The sequence below is a fragment of the Podarcis bocagei genome (genome assembly GCF_964188305.1).
Source record: "Podarcis bocagei genome assembly, chromosome: 18".
In the NCBI taxonomy this organism is placed as follows: Eukaryota; Metazoa; Chordata; class Lepidosauria; order Squamata; family Lacertidae; genus Podarcis; species Podarcis bocagei.
The window spans coordinates 10,184,104-10,208,283 of record NC_138144.1 but is presented as its reverse complement, the minus strand read 5'-3'; the positions used below and the strand labels follow the sequence as shown (position 1 = coordinate 10,208,283).

Below are 24,180 nucleotides of genomic sequence, written 5' to 3'. Positions count from 1 at the left end.
TTTGACGTGCTTTCGAACTGCTAGGTTGGCAGGAGCTGGGACAGAGCAACAGGAGCTCATCCCGTCGCAGGGATTTGAACCGCCGACCTTCTGATCGGCAAGTCCTAGGCTCTGTGGTTTAACCCACAGGGCCACCCGCGTCCCTTCTGTGTGTGTATTTTTCTTTAAAAATTAGATCCCCCTCCAGAACAGGAAACTTGGAGGAGGAGGATCAATTAACTATTAACTGTGCTTCTGCCGAGATTCCTGCATTGCAGGGGGTTGGACTAGATGGCCCTTGGGTCCCAATTCTACGATTCTATTCTGGCACTGGGTTCGAGAGTGTCATCCTGAAATAAAAGTGCAGTTTTTCGCTGACTCCTCTTCTCAGAGGCCTATTACCTGCACAACTCTGCACAACTCTGAAGGAGGAAGTAAGGGGGAGATTAAGGCGGGGAGGGGGGGTGAGGGCCGGATAGAGGAACTTGCTGCGACTCTGGTGAGCTTCCACTTCTCTCTTGCTGCCTGCACAGCTCTGAAGCTCACCGCTGAGAGATCTCTCCCCGCTTGCTCCTTGCCCTGCGCCAGGAATGCATCTATGACCCACAGAGAACCTCAGTGACCCATCGCGGGGGTCTCAGCACCAACCTGGGGCGTGGGCACAGCAGAGATCATGGTAAGTCTGTGCTTCAGGGTGGCGAGGTGAGCGGTGGTGGTTCCTGTTTCGGGAACCGGTTTGCCACCCAGCTTGCACTGCTCAAAATGGACCGAGTTCCAGAGGTGTCTGGCGTCAGAGAGGGGGGTTCGGTAGGGTAAGTCCCCCACACACCCCAAATTCCCTGACAAATTGCTTGCCACTTGTTGCTTAAACTGCTAGGGTTACTTGAAGGAAAGTTACCGCTTGGCATCCACTTGGCATGAGAATTTGGGGAGGGAAATAAAAGTTCTAGTCCTCAGTATGCTTACTCAAAAACTCAATCGATGGGGACTTATTTCAGATAAACTAAGGTGGCACCGTTATATATATGTGTGTGTGTATTCAGAGGTGATGGATTAAGTTGTACTTACCCAGGCCAAAAGGAATTCTGCCATTTCTGTGTGTCTGGTGCGTTGCTTCTGTTTTTTTGTGCAAGGATGTGCAATTCAGACACATGTGTATTTCGGTCCTCCTGATTCATTCCAGGGTGGGTGGTGTTCTTCAGCTGGTTTGCTAAAAATAAAAGAGGCAAAATTAAGCTTCCCTGTCCAGAGGAGACGCCTAACCCAGCAGGACTCGCTTACAGCCTTCTTCCCAAAAGCAACTTGCAGAAGTGCTGGGCTGTGACCTCAGTTGTATGTGTTTCGGCATAAGAAGTTGCCTGGGCAGTTCAAGTGGCTAGTCCTTGTGAGGTCCATGATGTGCTTTCTGCTCTTTTTCACTCCCCCGCCACTCTGACTGGCATCCATCCGTTGCATCCCGCTGGGTTTTTACTCAGAGTAGACACGTTCAGAGTCACAGGCCTAAGTTAGTCATGTCCACTCACTTCAGAGGGTCTACTCTGCGGCTAACGGCGAATACACAACCAACCCTTGGAACGATCTGAGGCAGAAGCCCTGTTCCAAGCTACTGAAGGGGCAGATTCTGTTTGATGCTGTTTCCACTGTATGTTGTTATGGTACAGCTGCCTATTCCTGCGCTGCAGGGGGGTTGGACTAGATGACCCTTGAGGGCCCTTCCAACTCCCACCGAGACCTGCCTTTATCCTGACGTTCTGTTGTGCTGATTAAAGACAGAGTAAATCCCACATTCAGCTCCCAGCTGGCACATATTTGGCTCCAGGTTCAGATGTATTTCTTTTTATTATTATTATTATTGGCTTTAAATAATTTATACAGACAGCAAAACAAAGAAGCCTAAATTAACATTGCCTTCTACCGGTAAGAAAGAATAATAACTATTACAATAATGAAAATACTAAAAGTACATTTACTTCCCCTTTTAAACTTATTTTCTGGTTACAATATATTACTATTCTACAAGAATCTATTATATCCATATATTATTCCCCCTCCCCCAAATTCAACCTAACCCCCCCTCCTCCCCACTGCTTCCCTTCACCTGTGTGAGATCTTCCCATCATAATTTTTTTTCTAGTTGCTTTGATAAAATAGAGTTACATGAAAACTGTTAAATTATAATTGCTTCTTTTGTCCTTACGCGCTTAACAATTGGGTCCGGGTTCAGATGTATATCTGGGGCATAGCCACACTAAAGCTAGAACACAGAGTTTAAAATTAGTAGGGAGAAAGAGGCTTGAAATAACGTTTTGTTCTCCCTCTCCCGTGATCCTCGGACCCTGAGGCATCACTACCCATCAGGAGATTCAGAACAATCGATTCAGAATGAACAAACTTAGCAGTAGATTCAGGCCAGAATCTCAGACCAGTCGTGCATTGTGTACCGTACCCAGTGGCGTAGCGTGGGTTGTCAGCACCCGGGGCAAGGCAAGTAATTTGCGCCCCCTAACCCATGGATTTGCGCACCCTAACCCTAACCCCCAGATGTTGCGCCCAGTGCGGCCGGCCCCCCCTGCACCCCCCACGCTACGCCACTGACCGTACCCACTGTGAAAGCAGACAGTGAGTGGATAATCTGAAGATTTGAATGAAGTCCTCCAGGCCTTGTGACTCTCCCCACAAGCCGGGATCGTCACCAGCCCTGCCTCATGACCCCAAAGTGCCCGCGAGGGACCCACATGCCGGTCCACAAGCTGGGGGGGGGGGGAATCCTGTTCCTCTGACAGGATTCCCTGCCAGAAGATGTGGTAATGTCCACTAGACTGCAGAGATAAAATAATAATAATAATAATAATAATAATAATAATAATAATAATAATAATAATTTATTTATACCCGCCATCTGGCTAAACACTAAAATACAATAACCTATTAAACATTAAAAGCTTCCCTAAAGAGGGCTGCCTTCAGATGTCTTCTAAAAGTTTGGTACCGGTAGTTATTTTTCTCTTTGACATCTGGTGGGAGGGCATTCCACAGATTTGGGGAAGGAAAGCTGATCTCTCGATCCCTATTGGTGTAACGGAGCCTCCATGATCTAAGGAAGTCTACCTCAAAGAACCCAAACCAGAGGGAGCGGGAGAGGGAGCAACCACCACGTTTCGGGATTAACCTCATTCATTTCGTACCCTGCTTGTAGGCTTGAGGGAGAGAATCCCTTTGGCTGAGATTCCTGCGTTGCAGGGGGTTGGATTAGATGACCCTTGGAGGTCCCTTCCGAATCTAGATCCTACGATTCTAGGATCCCATGAGTCTGACTGGCCAATGGACTTGGCAGGCTTTTGCTCTGACCCAGCAGAGCTCTCAATGCAAAGGCAGTCTACCTTGGAGTACTAGATTCTGGTAACTATAAACAAGGGGTTGGTTGCTGCCTTTGCGTCCTCTTTGAGAACGTCCTGGAGCCTGCGGGGTTTAACAACCGCTCTCTCTTTCCAGGCTGGGAAATGGGGATTGTAGTTCTTGTCACAGGCATCCGAGAGGAATCTCAGCACCTTCGCCGCCCCCCAAAAAGGCCACTTTGGGTGGCGTTAATTGCTGTGGAAGGTTAGCATCACCAGGAAATGAAGTCAGACCATAGAACCATAGAGTTGGAAGGGACCCTGAGGGTCATCCAGCCCAACCCCCTTGCAATGCAGCTGTCCCATACAGGGATTGAACCTGCGACCTTGGCATTGTCAGCACAGAGCTATCCAGGCATTCACCCTCCAAGTGTCTCTATTTTCCAGGGATTTACAGAAGTTGTCCCTGTTTTTGATCTGATCCAGGAATGTCCCACTTTTCCTTAGGACGTCCCTGTTTTCATCAGAGAAATGTTAGAGGGTCTGGAGTTGTGCCATCCCCAAGCCCAGGAGATAAGTAGCTATGCAACCGTTAGAAGACACCTGAAGGCAGTTTTTAAACGTTTCATGTTTTTATGGTGTTTTTACATGTGTTGGAAGCCGCCCAAAGTCTCTATTTTCGTGAGAGAAATGTTGGAGGGTATGCGTCTCAGGGTCACGGATTCGAGTGCTACGTTAGGCAAAAAGGTTCCTGCCTTGCAGGGGGTTGGACGAGGTGACACTTGTGGTCCCTTCCACATCTGTGATTCTGTGATGCTCCTCTCTGGCAGAGCAATGTCACAGACGCCTTGTTGTTGTTGTTACGGAATAAGGTAAAGGTAAAGGGACCCCTGACCATTAGGTGCAGTCGCGGACGACTCTGGGGTTGTGGCGCTCATCTCGCTTTACTGGCCGAGGGAGCCGGCGTACAGCTTCGGGGTCATGTGGCCAGCATGACTAAGCCGCTTCTGGCGAACCACAGCAGCAGACGGAAACGCCGTTTACCTTCCTGGGCCTGTCAACAGCTGCCACATAATACCAATTCCTCATTTGTAAGAAATCGATCTTTGGAACTCCCCGCCTATTGACAACAGGTGTCTGTCCCTTTTTTGGCACCTGCTAAAACATTCTTTTAATGTTTCTGTTTGCTCCGCCCACTTTTCTCTCTGGCCCCGCCCACCCCAGAAGGCAATGTTTGTAAGTTGCCCAGAATAATCATTAATACATTTAAAACTAAACATGAATAGATAAATCAATGCAGCTGTTATGAGCTACCTACTGCTCAGTCAGTAGAGCATGAGACTCTCAGGGCTGTGGGTTCGACGTTGGGCAAAAGATCCCTGGATGTCAGGGGGTTGGGCTAGATGACCCCTGGGACCCCGTCCAACTCTATGGTTCTGTGAGGGTCAGAGGTTTGGATGCCAACTTTAGTTTTATCCACCTCCCTCTGTCACAGGCTCAAGAATGCACTGCCAGATATTTCCGATGTTTACTGGGACGTCCTAAGCAAAAGCTGGACATTCCAGGATCAGATCAGAAATTGGAACGGCTTCTGTAAGTGCACGACTGTCCCTGGAAAATAGGGGCACTTGGAGCTTCTTCCTCTTGTTAATGGAGAAATCTGAGGGTTCCCTTGGACAAAAAACAAGGAGACCAGCCAGGAATACCAGAGCAGCCAGTCGGCTTGGTCTTTATTGAAGACTAAGGACTCCCACCTGCCACCAGGTGGAACAAGATGGACACCCCCAACAAAAGAGAACCCAAACTTTTATTAGCTGCTGATCCCCCATGTTACACCCCCCAAACTATATCACTAATACATCATGGTTACTTCATGAAAGGGGAGGTCTGGTGGTCGTAATCTGAGCATCCTGGACCCTGCCCCGTGGTTCCCCTTGCCCTCCACCAAAGGGTGTGATGGGAAACTTGGCTGGGAAACAGGGAAATGTAAATATCTCTTTTCTTACACTTGATGGGTGCATCAAGTGTAAGAAAAGAGATATTTACATTTCCCTGTTTCCCAGCCAAGTTTCCCATCACACCCTTTGGTCTTCCTCTGGGTTTGTTCTTTCTGGAATGGCTACCTGTCTGGCACTCAGGTATCAGGATGCCAGGGATTATCCCTCAGGCAGAGGGGCTGCTGAGGAGCTGAGCTCACATGTCTGTATGAATTTCCGAAGTTTTTCCTGTGAGCCAGTACAGAGATACATTTATCAGTGAATTCTTACATATGGTATTGTGCAGCAAAGGCCCTTTGAATAGATAGGAAGAAACTGTGATGAAGTGTTTTGTGGGGACAAGTCACAAAAGCGATTGTGCTGGTTTTGGTAGTGGGCTGCATGTGCATGATATCTGCTGGAGGGGCAACCCCCCCCCCAACCTATACATAAATTCCTGCAACACTCTGAAGCGGCACTCCCCAGAGTCGGGTTTGCCACCTTGCTGAGGACTAGGCCCTTGATCGCTCCTCTAACTTCAACCACAGGAAGTGTGCCTCCTTGCTGCCTCTGAAGCTTGCGTGTGACACAGGAAACCCATGGGCGGCAGCGGTCTTGACCGGGGTGGTGCGCTTGCTGATTCAAAGGAGGCCAGGCCTGGAACGGAGACTCATGCAGAGTTGCAGCGGGAGACACCCTCCGCTGACCTTGCGATCCACAGGACATGCCATTTGGGGGGGGGACTCACTGCTTTGGGGCTGATTGTCGGCCCCATTCTCTCTGGCTGCCTTTTCGAAACCATGTCCTGGGAAACGCAGAGACGGGTTTCACAACACACACAAACACACAACACAGCTACCTCAGTTCCCCTTTCCTTTAAACCGAAGCTCTCCAAGCCGCAGCAACCAAACCTCAGAGGAAGAGACCTTCTTGTGTTCTGCATAAGATCTGGAGGATGGCGGATGCTTTTGCAAACAGTGACCACACCAAGAAAGGGGCAGACTATGGTTTCTCCCCTGCCCCCCTTTTTTTGCCAAATTGAACATCAACCACAAATGAAAGCAATTTCCATACAGCTTTTCCAAAAATTGGTTCCGTTCTCGATGTGTCCATCGTTTCCTCTTGTTGCTGCATTGGTTTCCCAGTTATATCTAATTCACATTCCTTGCAATTCACCTTATTGCAATATTTTGTTGTTGTTTATTATCCTGAAGCATTGGCTAGCCGCTCATCAGTTCCTGAACGTATAATATTCTGACATTTCCAATATCTGCAAGTGAGGTTAATCAACAAGTTAGCAATCCACAATAAATCAAAAACCACTAAGTCCAAAATAAATTCCTTGGGCGCAGACGAGGGTTTCAGTGAAGGCAGGAGAGGCCTTTGAGTTTAGCAGCCAGATCTGAGGATCTCCAGAAATCCCTCCCCATTTGTGGTGGTCTGCCCTCATAGAATCATAGAATAGAATCATAGAATCATAGAATCATAGAGTTGGAAGAGACCACAAGGGCCATCGAGTCCAACCCCCTGCCAAGCAGGAAACACCATCAGAGCACTCCTGACATATGGTTGTCAAGCCTCTGCTTAAAGACCTCCAAAGTAGGAGACTCCACCACACTCCTTGGCAGCAAATTCCACTGTCGAACAGCTCTTACTGTCAGGAAGTTCTTCCTAATGTTTAGGTGGAATCTTCTTTCTTGTAGTTTGGATCCATTGCTCCGTGTCCGCTTCTCTGGAGCAGCAGAAAACAACCTTTCTCCCTCCTCTATGTGACATCCTTTTATATATTTGAACATGGCTATCATATCACCCCTTAACCTCCTCTTCTCCAGGCTAAACATGCCCAGCTCCCTTAGCCGTTCCTCATAAGGCATCGTTTCCAGGCCTTTGACCATTTTGGTTGCCCTCCTCTGGACACGTTCCAGTTTGTCAGTGTCCTTCTTGAACTGTGGTGCCCAGAACTGGACACAGTACTCCAGGTGTGGTCTGACCAGAGCAGAATACAGTGGCACTATTACTTCCCTTGATCTAGATGCTATACTCCTATTGATGCAGCCCAGAATTGCATTGGCTTTTTTAGCTGCCGCGTCACACTGTTGGCTCATGTCAAGTTTGTGGTCAACCAAGACTCCTAGATCCTTTTCACATGTACTGCTCTCAAGCCAGGTGTCCCCCATCTTGTATTTGTGCCTCTCATTTTTTTCCCCCAAGTGCAATACTTTACATTTCTCCCTGTTAAAATTCATCCTGTTTGTTTTGGCCCAGTTCTCTAATCTGTCAAGGTCGTTTTGAAGTGTGATCCTGTCCTCTGGGGTGTTAGCCACCCCTCCCAGTTTGGTGTCATCTGCAAATTTGATCAGGATGCCCTTGAGTCCATCATCCAAGTCATTGATAAAGATGTTGAATAAGACTGGGCCCAAGACAGAACCCTGTGGCACCCCACTAGTCACTCTTCTCCAGGATGAAGAGGAACCATTGATGAGCACCCTTTGGGTTCGGTCAGTCAGCCAGTTACAAATCCACTGAGTGGTAGCATAGTCAAGACCGCATTTTACCAGCTTCTTTACAAGAATATCATGGGGCACCTTGTCAAATGCCTTGCTGAAATCAAGGTAGGCTACATCCACTGCGTTCCCTTCATCTACCAGGCTTGTAATTCTGTCAAAAAACGAGATCAGGTTAGTCTGACATGACTTATTTTTCAGAAATCCATGCTGACTATTGGTGATCACAGCAGTCCTTTCTAGGTGCTCACAGACTGTTTGCTTAATGATCTGCTCCAGAATCTTCCCTGGTATTGATGTCAGACTGACTGGGCGGTAATTATTTGGGTCCTCTCTTTTCCCCTTTTTGAAAATAGGGACAACATTTGCCCTCCTCCAGTCTGCCGGGACTTCGCCTGTTCTCCAGGAATTCTCAAAGATGACTGCCAGTGGTTCTGAGATCACATCTGCCAGTTCTTTTAATACTCTTGGATGCAGTTCATCTGGCCCTGGAGACTTGAATACATCTAAACTAGCCAAATATTCTTGTACTATCTCCTTAGTTATTCTGGGCTGTGTTTCCTTTGCTGAATCATTTGCTCCAAATTCTTCAGGTTGGGCATTGTTTTCTTTATCGGAGAAGACTGAGGCAAAGAAGGAATTGAGGAGTTCAGCCCTTTCTGTGTCCCCTGTTTGCATTTCACCATCTTCTCCTCTGAGTGACCCAACTGTTTCTTTGTTCTTCCTTTTGCTACGAACATACCCATAAAAGCCTTTTTTGTTGCTTTTAACCTCTCTAGCAAGCCTAAGTTCATTCTGTGCTTTAGCTTTTCTGACTTTGTGTCTACACGTGCTGGCTATTTGTTTGAATTCCTCTTTGGTGGTTTCCCCCCTTTTCCATTTTTTGTACACATCCTTTTTTAATCTTAATTCAGTTAAAAGTTCTTTTGATAGCCACCCTGGCTTCTTTAGGCACTTTCCATGTTTCCGTCTCATTGGTATTGCCTGACGTTGTGCTTTTACTATCTCCCTCTTAACAAACTCCCAGCCATCATGAACTCCCTTTCCTTTTAGTATTGCTGTCCATGGGATCTCACCCAGCACTTCCCTAAGTTTTATGAAGTCGGCTTTCTTAAAGTCAAGAAATTGAGTCCTAGTATGCTTGGCTGCTCCTTTCCGCTGTATAGTAAACTTCAGAAGAGCATGATCACTCGCGCCTAATGATCCTTCCACATCTACCCCACTAACTAGGTCATCAACATTGGTTAGGACCAGATCTAAAATGGCTGTTCCTCTTGTTGCTTCTCCCACTTTCTGGACAATGAAGTTGTCTGCAAGGCCAGTGAGGAATCTGTTTGACCTTATGCTCTTGGCTGAGTTTGACGTCCAACAAATATCCGGGTAATTGAAGTCCCCCATTACTACTATCTCCCTTCCTTTTGCATGCTTGGCCATCTGTTCCAGGAAGGCATCATCTATGTCCTCCGTTTGGCTTGGGGATCTATAGTAAATTCCCACAATGAGGTCTCTGTTATTCTTCTCTCCCTTAATTTTGACCCAAATGCTCTCACTTTGGCTTTGAGGTTCTAAATCTTGGATCTCTTCACAGGTATACACATCCCTGACATATAACGCCACTCCTCCTCCTTTCTTGTCTGGTCTGTTTCTCTGAAATAGATTGTATCCCCCCATTATTACATTCCAATCGTGGGACTTATCCCACCAGGTTTCAGTGATGCCTATTATGTCGTATTTAGTTTGCTGTACCAAGAGCTCAAGCTCATCTTGTTTATTTCCCATGCTTTGTGCATTAGTGTACAGACATTGAAGTCCATTGATCATTCCCCCGTGTCTCTTATTTAAGGATTTTTTCCTCCCACCACTAGGTCCGCGTGCTGTTTGCTCCATTTGGTCTATGCCCTCACTTCGCTTTCTCTTGGCTTCCTGTTTTTTCTTCATCTCAACCTCACCGCATTTCCTTGCCCATTTGCAAATTCTTTTTTCTATAAAAATCCCTAAACATCAGCAAATTGGCCTATGTGCATTCCGTCCCCTCACCCTCCCCAAGGCATATATGGAAATCAGAAAAGTCCTGCAGAGGGATAAAAGCCAAAGAGCTTGCTCTCATGTGTTGTAAACAAAAATTGCCCTTTTCCCTTATAGGGTATCCAAGGGCCCATATAGAGTCCTTACATAGGTTCCCTATTGGTAGGAGAGAATATTGAGAAGCAAAGCAGCTAGTAAGCTTGATCTTTATTGATCTATTGCAACAGGGCGCTCCCCTCACTTGCAGGAAAGGAGGAGGAACCCAGAAAAATGGCGCGCAAGGCCTTATAAAGACTTTGCCACCTTGTAGATCAAGACGCCCCCCAGAAACATCATACATACATCTGGGAATGGTTGTGGAACACCGGTATTAAATTCACGGCATGTAATGCCTTAAAGGAAAACATTATGAAAATGATTTACAGGTGGTACATGACCCCAGTCAAGCTAGCAAAAATCTATCACTTGCCTGATAATAAGTGTTGGAAATGTAAAGAAACTGAAGGTACTTTCTATCACCTTTGGTGGACATGCCCGAAGATTAAGGCTTTCTGGGAAACGATATACAATGAAATGAAAAAGATACTTAAATGTACCTTTCCTAAAAAACCAGAGGCCTTTCTCTTGGGCATTGTCGGCCAATTGGTGTCAAAGAAGGACAGAACATTCTTATGTATGCTACAACAGCAGCAAGAATACTCATCGCAAAGTATTGGAAGACACAAGATTTACCCACTCTGGAAGAATGGCAGATGAAAGTGATGGACTATATGACATTAGCTGAGATGACTGGCAGAATCCGCGATCAGGGAAAGGAGACGGTGGAAGAAGAATGGAAGAAATTCAAAATCTACCTTAAGGACTATTATAAACTTGATGAATGTTAGAATGTCGAGGTTTGAGTAAGAAAGGGTTACAGCGAAACAAGATTAGATTGAAGGAAAGATTGAGAGGACAGAGGATTGACAGATATATTTAGAGTTGCTAAAAACTTTTGGTCATTGGGATGCAGAAAGGGGAGGTATGGGGAAGTCTGAGAAACACGGTTTATGAAAAAAGGTTATGAAATTATACGTGTTTGTATGTCTTTTTATATGTTTGTATTGTCTTAAAATTTTTTGTAAAACTAATAAAAAAATTAAAAAAAAGAAACATCATACATACATCACAGAAGGGGTGTAACCTAAGACCACCCCCCAGATACATCATACCTACATCACAGATTTCTACCTAAACAGAAATTTGTGCATCCCACCCAAAACAGTTATAGGATCTCAAGAACTGGAAGGGACCCGGGACATCATCCAGACTGACCCCCCAAAAAACCCAATGCATATTGCTGAACACATTTGCAGAAGGGGAGAGGCTGGAGAACCGGGTCCTAAAACTCAGAGACGTGCAGATTTCAGAGGGTTGTTGTGTTTTGGGAATCCTGTAGGAGGTCGAGGTGAATTCTTCCTGCCTCCCTCTCGATCGAAAATAGTCCCGAATTCTCTGGTCCCAGCCTGTCCCTGGAAGTTCTCCATCTTATTTTCAGCCCGGCAACAATACATACTTAAATAGGCAAGGGGGGGCAATGTTTGTTTATTAATTTATTAATAGATTGTTGAAATCTGCAGGCCTGCCTCGTTCCATGGAAGCCAGTGGGTCTGTTCTGAGCCTGACTTTGTCGGATCTCAGCCCTCGATCTCAAAAGCACTGGAACGACTCGACAGGCCGAGATCTCCAAAATTGCCCCACTGCAGCTAAACCACCTCTTAAGCAATCAGCAGCATGTAAGAGCAGTTAAAACTTCCCCTTCGGAAATACTTCTGTCGGTGACTACAGTAGGGGGTGGGGAAGACACCGAATGCGGCCCCTGAGACCTCTCTGCCTGGCCCTCATAACTCCCCGCAAGCCTTGTCCCAACCCATGGCCCTCATTGGCTCTGCACGCCCTCCTGGAGAGCGTTTTTGCCTCTGCAGAATGTGCCCTTCAACTCTGACTGTAATTTTTGCTTGACTGAATGGAGAATCAAAAGATGCGTGTTGAGGAATGAGCCCATTGCACGGAGCAATACCTCCAGGACCGCCTCTCCCCAAATAAACTGCCCCGGACTCTGAGATCATCCTCTGAGGCCCTTCTGTGTGCCTCCTCCCCTTGAGGTCTGGAGGATGACAACACGAGAACAGGGCCTTTTCTGCGGTGGCTCCCCGTTGCTGGAATGCTCTCCCCCATGGCATACAGTCATACCTCATGTTGCGTCCGCTTCAGGTTGTGCTGTTTTGGGTTGCAGTCTACTGAAACCCTGAAGTACTGGAATAGGTTACTTCTGGGTTTTGGCAATCGCGCATGCGTGGAAGCGCTAAATCGCTGTTTGCGCATGCGCAGAAGTGCCGAATCGCAACCCGCACATGTGCAGATGTGGGTTGCGAATGCTGCGGGTTGCAAACGTGCATTCCGCACGGATCACATTCGCAACCCGAGCGGCTGTTGTATATTTCAGTGCCAGGCAAAAACATTCCTCTATAACCAGGACTTTGGCTGATAAAACTATCCAGGGCCTTTTTGCTGTGTTTGCATACCCTCCAAGCGTCCTGGTGTTCCAGGGACTGTACATACCTTCCAACTTTTTCCCGATGAAAATAGAGACATCCTGTTCAACAACAACAACAACAACAGCAACAGCAGCAGCAGCAGCAACAACAACAACAACAACAACAACAACAACAACAACAACAATAATAATAATAATAATACTTACCCATCTGACTGGGTTGCCCCAGCCACTCTGGGCAGCTTCCAACATATATAAAAACATAATACAGTGGTACCTCTAGTTACAAACTTAATTCGTTCCGGAGGTCCGTTCTTAACTAGAGGTGTGCTTTTGCTGCGCTGCTGGCACACGATTTCCATTCTCATTCTGTGGCAAAGTTCTCAACTTGAGGTAACTCTTCCAGGTTAGTGGAGTTTGTAACCTGAAGCGTTCGTAACCTGAGGCATTTGTAACTTGAGGTACCACTGTAAAACATTAAAAAAACTTCCCTCTACAGGGCTGCCTCCCGATGTCTTCTAAAGGTTGTTTGGTTACCTATGCCCCAACATTTCCCCGATGAAAATAGGGACACCCCAAGGAAAAGCGGGACGTTCCGTTATCAAATCGGAAACCGTGACGGCTTCTGTAAATCCGGGGTTGTCCCTGGAAAAGTTGGGACACTCGGGGGGTCTGCAGACAGTCTGGAATTACAAAAGCCACTCCAGCTTCTGATTTATTGAAATTGAAATACTTTATTGTCACTTGTACAACTTGTATACAGTGAGATTACAGAGCACCCGCCACTCAGCTCTCTTAGTCTTAATTCCCCTCGTTTACTGACGCACGCCCACCAAACCCCAAAGTCCGTTGCCCTGTTGTTATCTTTTACGGATAGAAGCTGTTCTTTACCCTGTTGGTGCGACTAATCCTGCTTCTATATCTTCTGCCCGAGGGCAGGAGAGTGTTATGTACTGAAGTTCTCACCCTGGGCCAGCAGGGGGATACTGTAGATAGTTATGCAAATAAGGGATCGAAAGTGACGTTCACTGATTGGATAGTTTTAGAAAATTGTTACAGTAACGTTGTACTGGAGCTCTATATATAAGCAGGCTGACTGAACCTTTCAGTTCAGTTCTGTTCTGGCCTGTGAATACACAAGAGCTGTTTGAAGAATCGCTGTGTCGTCTGATATGTTCACCCACAACTTAACAGAGATCAAGAAAGTGCCGGCCAGGGTGTGAATCATCCCTGAGAATTTTCCTCACTCTCCCGAGGCAACGATCTTCTGCTCTTTCATCCAGCAGATTCACAGGACAGCCCATAATATCTTGTGCTGTATCCCAGAATGGCCCTATGGCAGCTGCGAGGGGTTAAGGCGTTTTCTCGGGGTTTTTGTGTGCCGTGTCCCGTTGGTGAAGTGGTGGAAATCCTCTGCCGGGGGGCGGGGTTGTGTGCCAAAAATGGGGGGTCACTTGATGGGAGTGAGAAATGTCCTTATTTTCACCTGAGGAATATTGGGGGTGGGGTCTGTTTTGTGGGAGTGGGGTTGTTGCTTTGCTCTTGTTTTGTTTTTGCTTATTTTGTGTTTTCGTTTTGCGTTTTTGTGTTGCGGACCGCCCTGTGATATTCCAGTGAAGGGTTTTTTTAAGGGTTAGAGGTTTTTAAGCAGAGGTTGGATGGCGTTATTATCTGTCATGGATGCTTCAGTGGAGATTCCTGCATTGCGGGGGGTTGGGCTGGATGACCTTCAGGGTTCCCCTTCCAACTCCACAATTCGACGATTCCATGGTAATAAATAACAAAATAGTTGAAACTGGGGGGCGGGGTGGAATCAGAGGCTGAATGAAAGTGTAAATGGGCAGATCCATCCATCCGAACTCCGGATCCATTCTGCCGGCCTGACTCCGCTTTCTTCTCTCTCTCTCAAATCTTTCCAGGGCAGCAAAGAGCGGTTCCATTGGCAAAGCCACAATGTCAAGCAGAGCGGGGTGGACGACATGGTCCTCCTCAGCAAGATCAACGAAGACGCCATCGTCGAAAATCTCAAGAAGCGGTTCATGGATGACTATATCTTCGTATCCTTCTCGTCCTTTCCGTCGTTCTTTCTTGCGTTCCCTTCTAGCCGTTGGTGCCACGTGCGCCCGCCGTGATCAGAGTCGGGGCATCTGACTGATCCAGGTTTTCATTTCGGGCAGTGAATTAGAATCATAGAATTGTTGGGTTGCGAGGGACCCCCAAAGGTCATCCAGTCCAGCCCCCTGCAATGCAGTTGAAGCATCCATGACAGAAGGCCACCCAACCTCTGCTTCAAAACCTCCAAGGAAGGAGAGTCCGCCACTTTCCATCCCACAGTCAAACAGCTCTTACAGTCAGAAAGTTCTACGTGATGTTTAGTCACAATCGCCTTTCTTTGTCACTGGAAGTCATGGGTTCGAGTCCTGCCGTCCAGAGCGGGAGAAAGCAAGCTTGCTCCCTCTTCCATGTGACAGCCCTTCAGATATTTGAAGGTGGCTCCCATATCTCCTCTCAGCCTCCTCTTTTCCAGCTCCTTCAACCGTTCCTCATCAGGTCTGGTTTCCAGACCCCTGATTATCTCGGCCGCCCTCCTCTGCACGCCTTCCAGCTTGTCAACATCCTTTTTCTGATTCTCATTTGCTATTGGCTGATCGCCCTTGTCCTCAAAGAGGGAGGTCTTTGGTACCCTATTTTCGAAGAATCTTAGTATTTCTATCCTTTCCTTTGTGAGTAGTTGTCTTGCTCTGTGGATAAGTTTGGCCAGATTTTGACCATGGAAGGTGATCATTCCTCGTACCGAGTGACCATCATAGTATAAATACTCTATAGAAACGATATCACTTGGCTTTACTACACCTGGCAGTATGTCATTTAAGATGTTCAAGAGATGCTCTATGCAATCTATCGGTTTTGGGTAGTTGGTGAGTACAAGTTTTGGGGGAATTAATAACAAGCTCCAGCCTTTTTTCTGGCTTGAAACTTGCCGGACCTGTAGTATGTTCCCATTGATATTATGGGTCACCATCTCTCTACTACCTGTGTTGCCCATTGGTATCCTTCCAGGGTTCCGGGAAGTTACTTCCATTGTTGTGTTTCTTTCAGAGCTCTGGTTTGAGGTTTCCTTCTCAGATATAGACTGGGGCTTTGCCTTGATTGTTCCTACGTACTTTGCCTTTTTCTTTACTGCCCCTTGAGGTGGATTTGTTGAAGCCAGGTATAGAGGATGGTGAGATTGGGTTGTAAAGTGTCTGCCATTGCTTTTTGCAGACACAGTGGGTTATCTTTGACTTCCTTAGTGTTTTGATATTTTTGCTTTTCTTCTTTGCTTAGGTTTTTGTCTTTGTGATTTCTTGCTGAGTACTGGATGATTTATATCAGCTGGTTTGGGGAGGTTGTTCATTTTTGCCTCTATGTGTCTCTTTCTTGAGGTGTAGAATTTCCCACGAGGGTCAGAAGTAGCCCGTTTGTTATCGGTAAGAATTTTTTTATGTTGGACAGGTCCGGGCATATCAAGTGGACCTGGGCTTGCAGATGGCTGTCTTTCTCCTCTGTTTGGGTACCTTTGGAAGTAACCTGTTGACTTTGAAGGTTATTTCCAAGGCAGCCTTTGTCTACATCCTTCTTAAATTTATAGTTTTGCTCTTGCCTGTGCTGCTGTCCCCCTGTGTCACTTCCGTTCAGATGTCCCTGTGGTTTGTGGCCAAGTACGTTCCTCCCCCTGCTCTTCCTCTCCCATCACTCTCTCCAAATTTGGCAGTCCCGGCAGAACGCTGAAAGCCTCCTCTTCGCTCCACAAGCCCATTTCTCTGCCCATTTCCCAAAAATTTTGCTGCTCCCATTGAGGGACTCTTTTCCCAGTGTGAGTTCTTGCATGGGGGGGTTGGACTAGATGACCCCCAGGGGTCCCTTCCAACTCCACAGTTCTGTGAAATCCCCTGGTGCTGCTCTGAGAAGTGACTCCGCTAACCCAGAAATAGTACCTCGGGTTAAGAACTTTGCTTCAGGATGAGAACAGAAATTGCACAGCAGCAGCGGGAGGCCCCATTAGCTAAAGTGGTGCTTCAGGTTAAGAACAGTTTCAGGTTAAGAACTGACCTCCAGAACGAATTAAGTTCTTAACCCGAAGTACCACTGTAATCTGAAGGTCCACAGAAGTTCTAAGAATTAGCATGCAAGAGAGATGGAGATGGGCTTAGTCAAAGTCACAGGACTCTTTAGCTATGTGGGATAAACGCACACACACCGAAACTGAAAAGTTGTCTCGCTTTCATCTTCCTGCTTAAAAATAGCGCCGCCCACAGCAGCCGTTGTGAAAAGGACTTCCGTACTGTGGCCTGAGTCATCCAGAATCGCCACAGCCCACATAAGTCAGGTGCCCAGGGTGATGCAAAAAGGTCAGGTTCGCCCCCTGAGGGCTGGATCCGAACCTGGGTCTGCCTCAGATGCTCCTGGACCACGCAGGGCAGAACCCTAGACACTGCCTCTCGACGCTGCAAGTGCAATTGGTGGTGGCGGTTGCTGGGAGGGTGGGAGCCCGGGAGCCCAACAGTAGATGGCGCCAGAGAGAACGGCTGGCTGGTTCTAGCTTGCAGGGCGACCGAGTTTGCAGGCATAGGGCCAGTTGTACATGCCATGGCGCCTTGGGGTCCATGGGGCACTGCCCCTCTCGCCTCGGTCAGCCATCACCCGGCCCTCACCTGCTTGCTGTGCTATTTACAACCAACCTGGGAGCTGTCAACTTCCTCTTCCTTAGTCCCGGTGCTGCTTCTTAGAATCATAGAATCATAGAGTTGGAAGAGACCACAAGGGCCATCGAGTCCAACCCCCTGCCAAGCAGGAAACACCATCAGAGCACTCCTGACATATGGTTGTCAAGCCTCTGCTTAAAGACCTCCAAAGTAGGAGACTCCACCACACTCCTTGGCAGCAAATTCCACTGTCAAACAGCTCTTACTGTCTGGAAGTTCTTCCTAATGTTTAGGTGGAATCTTCTTTCTTGTAGTTTGGATCCATTGCTCCGTGTCCGCTTCTCTGGAGCAGCAGAAAACAACCTTTCTCCCTCCTCTAGGTGACATCCTTTTATATATTTGAACATGGCTATCATATCATACCCCTTAACCTCCTCTTCTCCAGGCTAAACATGCCCAGCTCCCTTAGCCGTTCCTCATAAGGCATCGTTTCCAGGCCTTTGACCATTTTGGTTGCCCTCCTCTGGACACATTCCAGTTGGTCAGTGTCCTACAGAATTCAGCAAGGATCAACACACCCAGTGTCCTGATTTTCCAGGAATGGTCCCGGATTTACAGAAGCCACACCGGCTTCTGATTTCATAGAATCATACAATCGTAAAGTTGGAAGGGACCCCAATGGTCATCTAGTCCAACCCCCCGCAATGCGTGAATCACAGATAAAGCATCCCTGACAGAGGGCCACCCAACCTCTGCTTATAAACGTCCCAAGAAGGAGACTCTGCCACCTTCCATCCCATGGCCGAACAGCTCTTACTGTCAGAATGTTCTTCCTGATTTTAAGTTGGAATCTCTTTTGTTATGTATATATATATTATGTATATAATATATATATATATATATATTAAGTGTTCATAACTGCATATATAAGCCACATGTCTGAAACCCCACAGAAAAAGTCCTGAAACCATTTTGTCCCTCCCAAATTGACCTCAAATATTTCTCTGCAAAGTTGAAGGAAAATGGAAAAGCCTCCCCATTGTCTTTCCCTTCACAAATCCTGTCTGTGTATGAATAGGGTGAGCCTGTGACCTGGCTCAGGAACTAAGTATTTATCATTACAAAAGACTGGCCAGGCTCCCCAAGGTATCCAATCAAGTGAGCATTAACAGGTAACCTGTCAGACGAGATAAACAACGCACTCAGATTTCTGTTGTAGACCGCCTTTTCTGTGATGTAGGTATGAAGTTTCTGGGGGTGGTCTTGGACTCCAGGGCAGACAATTTTATAATGTCTATATAAGGGCAGGCACACCTTGGTTCGGGGTCCTCCTCCTTCTCCTGCGTGTGAAGGGGAGCACCCTGTTGCAACAGATCAATAAAGATCAGGCTTACGAGCTGCTTTGCTTCTCTATATTCTCTGGTTGGCCTCTGTTATTTTCTCTAACCGATGGAGAACCTGCAAAGGACTCTAGAAGGGCTCTTGTGTTCCCCATTAGGGAATAAGGGCAGATTTTCATTTATTACACTTGTAACCTGAAGCCACAGGTTCGAGTCCTACCCTCCCTAGCTGGAGAAAACAAGAAAGCCACATCTTCCCCAGGTTTTAGGTCCATGCTTGAATGCTGGCTTCTGAAGCTGGGATGGGGAGGTGCATTTCAGCCAAGGTTACCTATGTTGTTGTTTAGTCATTTAGTCGTGTCCGCCTCTTTGTGACCCCATGGACCAGAGCATGCCAGGCACTCCTGTCTTCCACTGCCTCCCGCAGTTTGGTCAAACTCATGCTGGTAGCTTCGAGAACACTGTCCCACCATCTCGTCCTCTGTCATCGACTTCTCCTTGTGCCCTCCATCTTTCCCACCATCAGGGTCTTTTCCAGGGAGTCTTCTCTTCTCATGAGGTGGCCAAAGGACGGGAGCCTCAGCTTCAGGATCTGTCCTTCCAGTGAGCACTCAGGGCTGATTTCCTTCAGAATGGAGAGGTTTGATCTTCTTGCAGTCCATGGGACTCTCAAGAGTCTCCTCCAGCACCAGAATTCAAAAGCATCCATTCTTCGGCAATCAGCCTTCTTGATGGTCCAACTCTCACTTCCATACATCACTACGGGGAAAACCATAGCTTTAACTATACGGACCTTTGTTGGCAAGGTGATGTCTCTGCTTTTTAAGATGCTGTCTAGGTTTGCCATCGCCTTTCTCCCCAGGAGCAGGCATCTTTTAATTTCGTGACTGCTGTCACCATCTGCAGTGATCATGGAGCCCAAGAAAGTAAAATCTCTCACTGCCTCCATTTCTCCCCCTTCTATTTGCCAGGAGGTGATGGGACCAGTGGCCAGGATCTTGGTTTTTTTGATGCTGAGCTTCAGACCATATTTTGCGCTCTCCTCTTTCACCCTCATTAAAAGGTTCTTTAATTCCTCCTCACTTTCTGCCATCAAGGTTGTGTCATCTGCATATCTGATGTCAGAGCTGCTTCCAGATCCTAGCTCACAGAGGATCACGCTAGCCAGCGTTCACTTTATAAAAGTCTTTATTGAGTTACAGTTTCCATTCTCAAGCTGCTGCGCGCAGCTCTACGTCTTATGGGTTAGACCGGCGAAGCTCCGTCTGAGTCTCCGCCCCCTGTGCACCAGCTTACTAACCTAGCCTTACTCCACCTTTTCCGCCTGACCGTTCTTCTCTGGGTCCCTCTGCCCCCCGCGGTCTCTTCCTTCCTGGACTCTTCTGACGCGGACCCCCCGGACCCTTCTGTCTCCTTGCGTCGGGCTTTAGGACCTGGCTCCCTTTCCGGGCTGCTTACTGCGCCACCTTCCTGTGCATTTGAACTTGGCGCGCGCGCCCAACCTTCCACTTTCCGCTTAACTGTTTCTTCGCTCCCCGATGGAGGTGTGGCCACTCCTGACTCATGCCCTCCCCCCTGCTGCGAGCTGCCAGAGCTCGATACCTGGCGCCCTTCCTCTCCACTGCCTTCTGAGCCCCCTCTGGACCCTTCTTCCTGGGGTGTCCCCCTAGGCTCCCCCCTTGCTCTGGCCACTGGCGCTCCTTTCTGTGAATCTTCTGGTTCACTGGAAAGACTCGGAGATCTCGGGTCGTCGTCATCACTCATTTTCTCTTCGGACTCCTCCCCCTCGCTCTCTGTTTCCTCCCTTGCCCTCGCCTCTGCTCCTGAACCCCTGACATCTGAGGTTGTTGATATTTCTCTATAGGTTACCTATAGAGAGAGACAAAATATATTGAGACAGAGAGACAGGCAGATTATTCCTTAACAGATGATTCTCAGACCTATATTGGACCTGTCCTCATCTCTGTCAACCCCTTTAAGCAAATGCCCTATTTCACGGACCGGGAAGTGGAACTCTACCAAGGAGCAGTAAGGCCCTGGAGTTGGGGGGCTGGGAGAACGGGTCAGGGGGCCCCAGGGGGCACCCCAATTTCTTAAGGTGGCCGAGCCCCTCCATGCCCTCTGATATGGGTCTGGCAACAGCAGGAACCTCAGACTCACGCCTCTCTGGTGTTCTGTCCTAGGCGCAGTACGAAAACCCGCCCCACATCTACGCCTTGACCGACAACATGTACCGAAACATGCTCATCGACGGGGAGAACCAGTGTGTCATCATCAGGTAAGGAAACGGAGGGTAAAACAGGATGGAATCGCTATCCATGCTAAAGAGGACTGGCGGCTGAAATTGACAGAACCTGCCAAATTGGCAAGTCCAGCTAGTGAAATTAGGAGGCAGGATTGAAGGAGCACTGGAAAAGGTCGGTCGGTTATTTTTAAAAAATATTGCTTTTTTAAAAAAATAAATATTAAGTTTTACAATTTTGTATTCATCACAATAACATTATGTCAAGAAGAAGAAAAAATACAATTCCCAACACACACACTCCAACTTCCCTCAACTTCCTCTTCTGGTTCTTTACACATTAACTTCTACTGCTTGTTTTACTATTGTTGTTATAAATAAATTTTAGTTATACCCCGCCCTCCCCAGCCAGAGCCAGGCTCAGGGCGGCTAATACCAGTAAAATCACAGTAAAAACATAATAGGAAAAGGAAAAAAAACGATTTAAAATACAGGTTAAAATGCAATTTAAAATGCAGCCTCATTGTAAAAAGTAGCTGATAAATCAAGACCGTAAGGGGAGGGAAATATAAGGGTCAGACTGAGTCCAAACCAAAGGCCAGGCGGAACAGCTCTGTCTTGCAGGCCCTGTGGAAAGATGTCAAGTCCCGCAATATTATACCTTAATATTGCATTCTTTAAGCTGAATATTGCTATATTCTTAGCATTTTTACACCATAATTGTTTTCAATTTGCCTCTTACACTTTGTTATTTCCCTGTTATTACATCTTGATCTCTGTGTTTGTTTTGCTGTAAGTGCCTGCTCAAACCCTGCTAGTGAGTCCACTTCTTTACAATGCTTCTGTAAATACAACATAAACGGCTCCCAGTCTTTTTTTTAAGTCTCTGTTGTCCTTATCTCTAAGTCTTCCAGGTAGCTTTGCCATTTCAGCATATGCCATCATTTTAAAAAATACTGTAAAATGTGTTGAGGCGCAAGTAGCCTTAGAGTAAAACCTGTATTTGAAAATATTGTGGGGAAGAGAAGGCACAGAAGGACTGTAACAGGCAACATTATTTGGAAAATTAGGGAAAGCGTGGAGGAGGGCAGAGGGGAAGTCCAAAGTGAATTGATTGTTAATTGGAAAAAGTTGTGTTAAGCTCTTTTGAAATACAGTGATACCTCAGGTTACAGACGCTTCAGGTTGTGCGATTTCAGGTTGCGCATCGCGCCAAACCCGGAAGTACAGTGGTACCTCTGGTTGCGAACGGGATCTGTTCCGGAGACCGGTCTGCAACATGAAAAGAACGCAACCCGCAGCTGCACGTCTGCACATGCACGGGTTTTGATTTGCCACTTCTGCACATGCACGTTATGTCATTTTGCACTTCTGCGCATGCGTGAGCGGCAAAAACTGGGACGTAACCTGAAAGAACATAACATGAAGCGGACGTAACATGAGGAATGACTGTACCGGAACGGGTTACTTCCAGGTTTCGGCGCTTGTGCATGCACAGAAGTGCTAAATCGTGCTTTGCGCATGCGCAGAAGCACTGAATTGCGACCCGCGCATGTGCATATGTGGCGCTGCAGGTTGCAAATGTTCTTCCCACATAGATCACGTTTGCAACCCGAGCGTCCACTGTACATAAATAATTATATATTGAATCATGATCCGGGTGCTTGGCAGCTGGGAAGCCTGATGTCCTGGCAAGGTAGAGAGACTGTGGGGTTTAATCCCCACTCGGTCCCTTGCCCCGCGTCACGGCCTCTCCCAGGTTTGGGGTTGTCACGAGGGTGAAACATGGATGCATCAGGGCTTCCCTGGTTGAGCATATTCTGGTCCAACTGCCAATCAGTTTCCGGGCGCAAACCAAAGTGCTGTTTTTGTCCTCTAAAGCATGGGTAGGCAACCTAAAGCCCGGGGGGCCAGTTCCAGCCCAATCGCTTTCAAAAACCGGCCCCTGGACGGTCCAGGAATCAGCGTGTTTTTACATGAGTAGAATGTGTCCTTTTATTTAAAATGCATCTCCGGGTTATTTGTGGGGCATAGGAATTCATTCATTTCCTCCTCCCAAAAATATAGCCCAGCCCACCACAAGGTCTGAGGGACAGTGGACTGGCCCCCTGCGGAAAAGGTTTGCTGACCCCTGCTCTAAAGCCTTTAACAGCCCAGGATTGCAATCCCTCCAGGACTGCCTCACCCCATATAAACCGACCCGGACCCTGAGATCATCCTCTGAGGCCCTTTTTAGTGTGCTTCCTCCATGTGAGGTCCGGAGGGTGGCAACACAAGCACAGGGCCTTTTCTGTGGTGGCTCCCCGTTTGTGGAATGTTCTCCCAAGGGAGGCTCACCTGGTGCCTTCATTATTTATTCCTCTTTGATCAGGCCTTGGGCTGATTGACATCTGATGTCCTTTCAAAATGTGTTGGGGAAGAGGGAGGTTATTGGGTTGTCCGTGTTTTTATTTTCATTATGTATTTTGTGTTTTTATTTTGTGTTTTTATCTTATGAACTGCACTGAGACCTGCAGGTATAGGGTGGTATGATAATAATAATAATAATAATAATAATAATAATAATAATAATAATAATAATAATAATAATAGGCATTCCCTGCTCTCAGTAGTGAGCACCTCTTCTGAAGAAATGCATTCCTCCAGTGATATCTAGACAAGGGGCAGATTTCCCTATCACTGTTCTAAAAAGAGGCATTCCCTGTTCCTGAATAGATGCGTTCTCCGTCTCTTGCATGCCGTAGATTTTGCTTCTTCTTAGCTCAGGGAACATCTGTGAACATCGCCAATTGAGGAGCCACCACAGAAGAGGCCATGTTCTTGTCTTGCCACCCTCCGGACCTCTCGAAGAGGAGGCACACGAAGGAGGGCCTCAGAAGCTGATCTCAGGGTCTGGGTCAGTTCATATGGAGAGAGGCAGTCCTTGAGATATTGCGGCCCTGAGCCGTTTAGGGCTTTATAGGTCAAAATGCCCAACATCTTTGATTATTAGCGACCTGGGAGTGATAACTGGAGGACCACAGTTTCCTCATCCCAGCTCTGGCAGATAGAAGGAGGACTCCTGACTCGCCTGAGCCTCTTTTTTTATAAATGGTCATCACAGTGGCATAGCTCTGCCTGCCAAGAACCAGCTTATCTGCCCAGTCTATCAACCTTCTCCGAATTCAAATGGGTGTCTCATTCCAATGGCAAGAAAGAGAAATCCAGCAATCAGGAGACCACTTCAGCTCCCACCGATGAAACATCTGTGGACCATCTGGGATGATTGAGCAAATCCAAACTCAGCACGAAGGTTACGCAGACACTAACATACAAACATACACACTTCTTCCTCTTGCAGAGGTTCTGCCGTTGCCCTTCAAGCAGAACTCCGGGGGCAGGCGTGGGGTTGTGTTTTTTTACCACGGCTGCAGCGACTTAGGAAGAGGCCTGCTGCTAAAGGAAAAGGAAAAGGAATATATATATACAGTATAAATTTAGGGCTTGGGGGTTTTGTTTGTTTTTCCCTGATGAGATCATTGCAACAGATTTGTTGCAAAATGTTGAGCAACTTCCCCA

The 24,180-nt window shown here is 47.2% G+C and overlaps 1 protein-coding gene across 1 annotated transcript in view; it reads left to right on the top strand.

Annotated features, from left to right (window-relative positions):
- Positions 1–429: 429 nt before the first annotated feature.
- The window catches only part of MYO1F (myosin IF), a 57,860-nt gene continuing 34,109 nt past the window's right edge, over positions 430–24,180 (top strand). The window contains exons 1-4 of the mRNA XM_081177634.1: positions 430–655; positions 14,275–14,412; positions 20,319–20,408; positions 20,564–20,658. Of these exons, the coding sequence (XP_081033760.1) occupies positions 653–655; positions 14,275–14,412; positions 20,319–20,408; positions 20,564–20,658 (326 nt within the window). The 5' untranslated portion in view covers positions 430–652. The remainder of the gene's footprint in view (positions 656–14,274; positions 14,413–20,318; positions 20,409–20,563; positions 20,659–24,180) is intronic.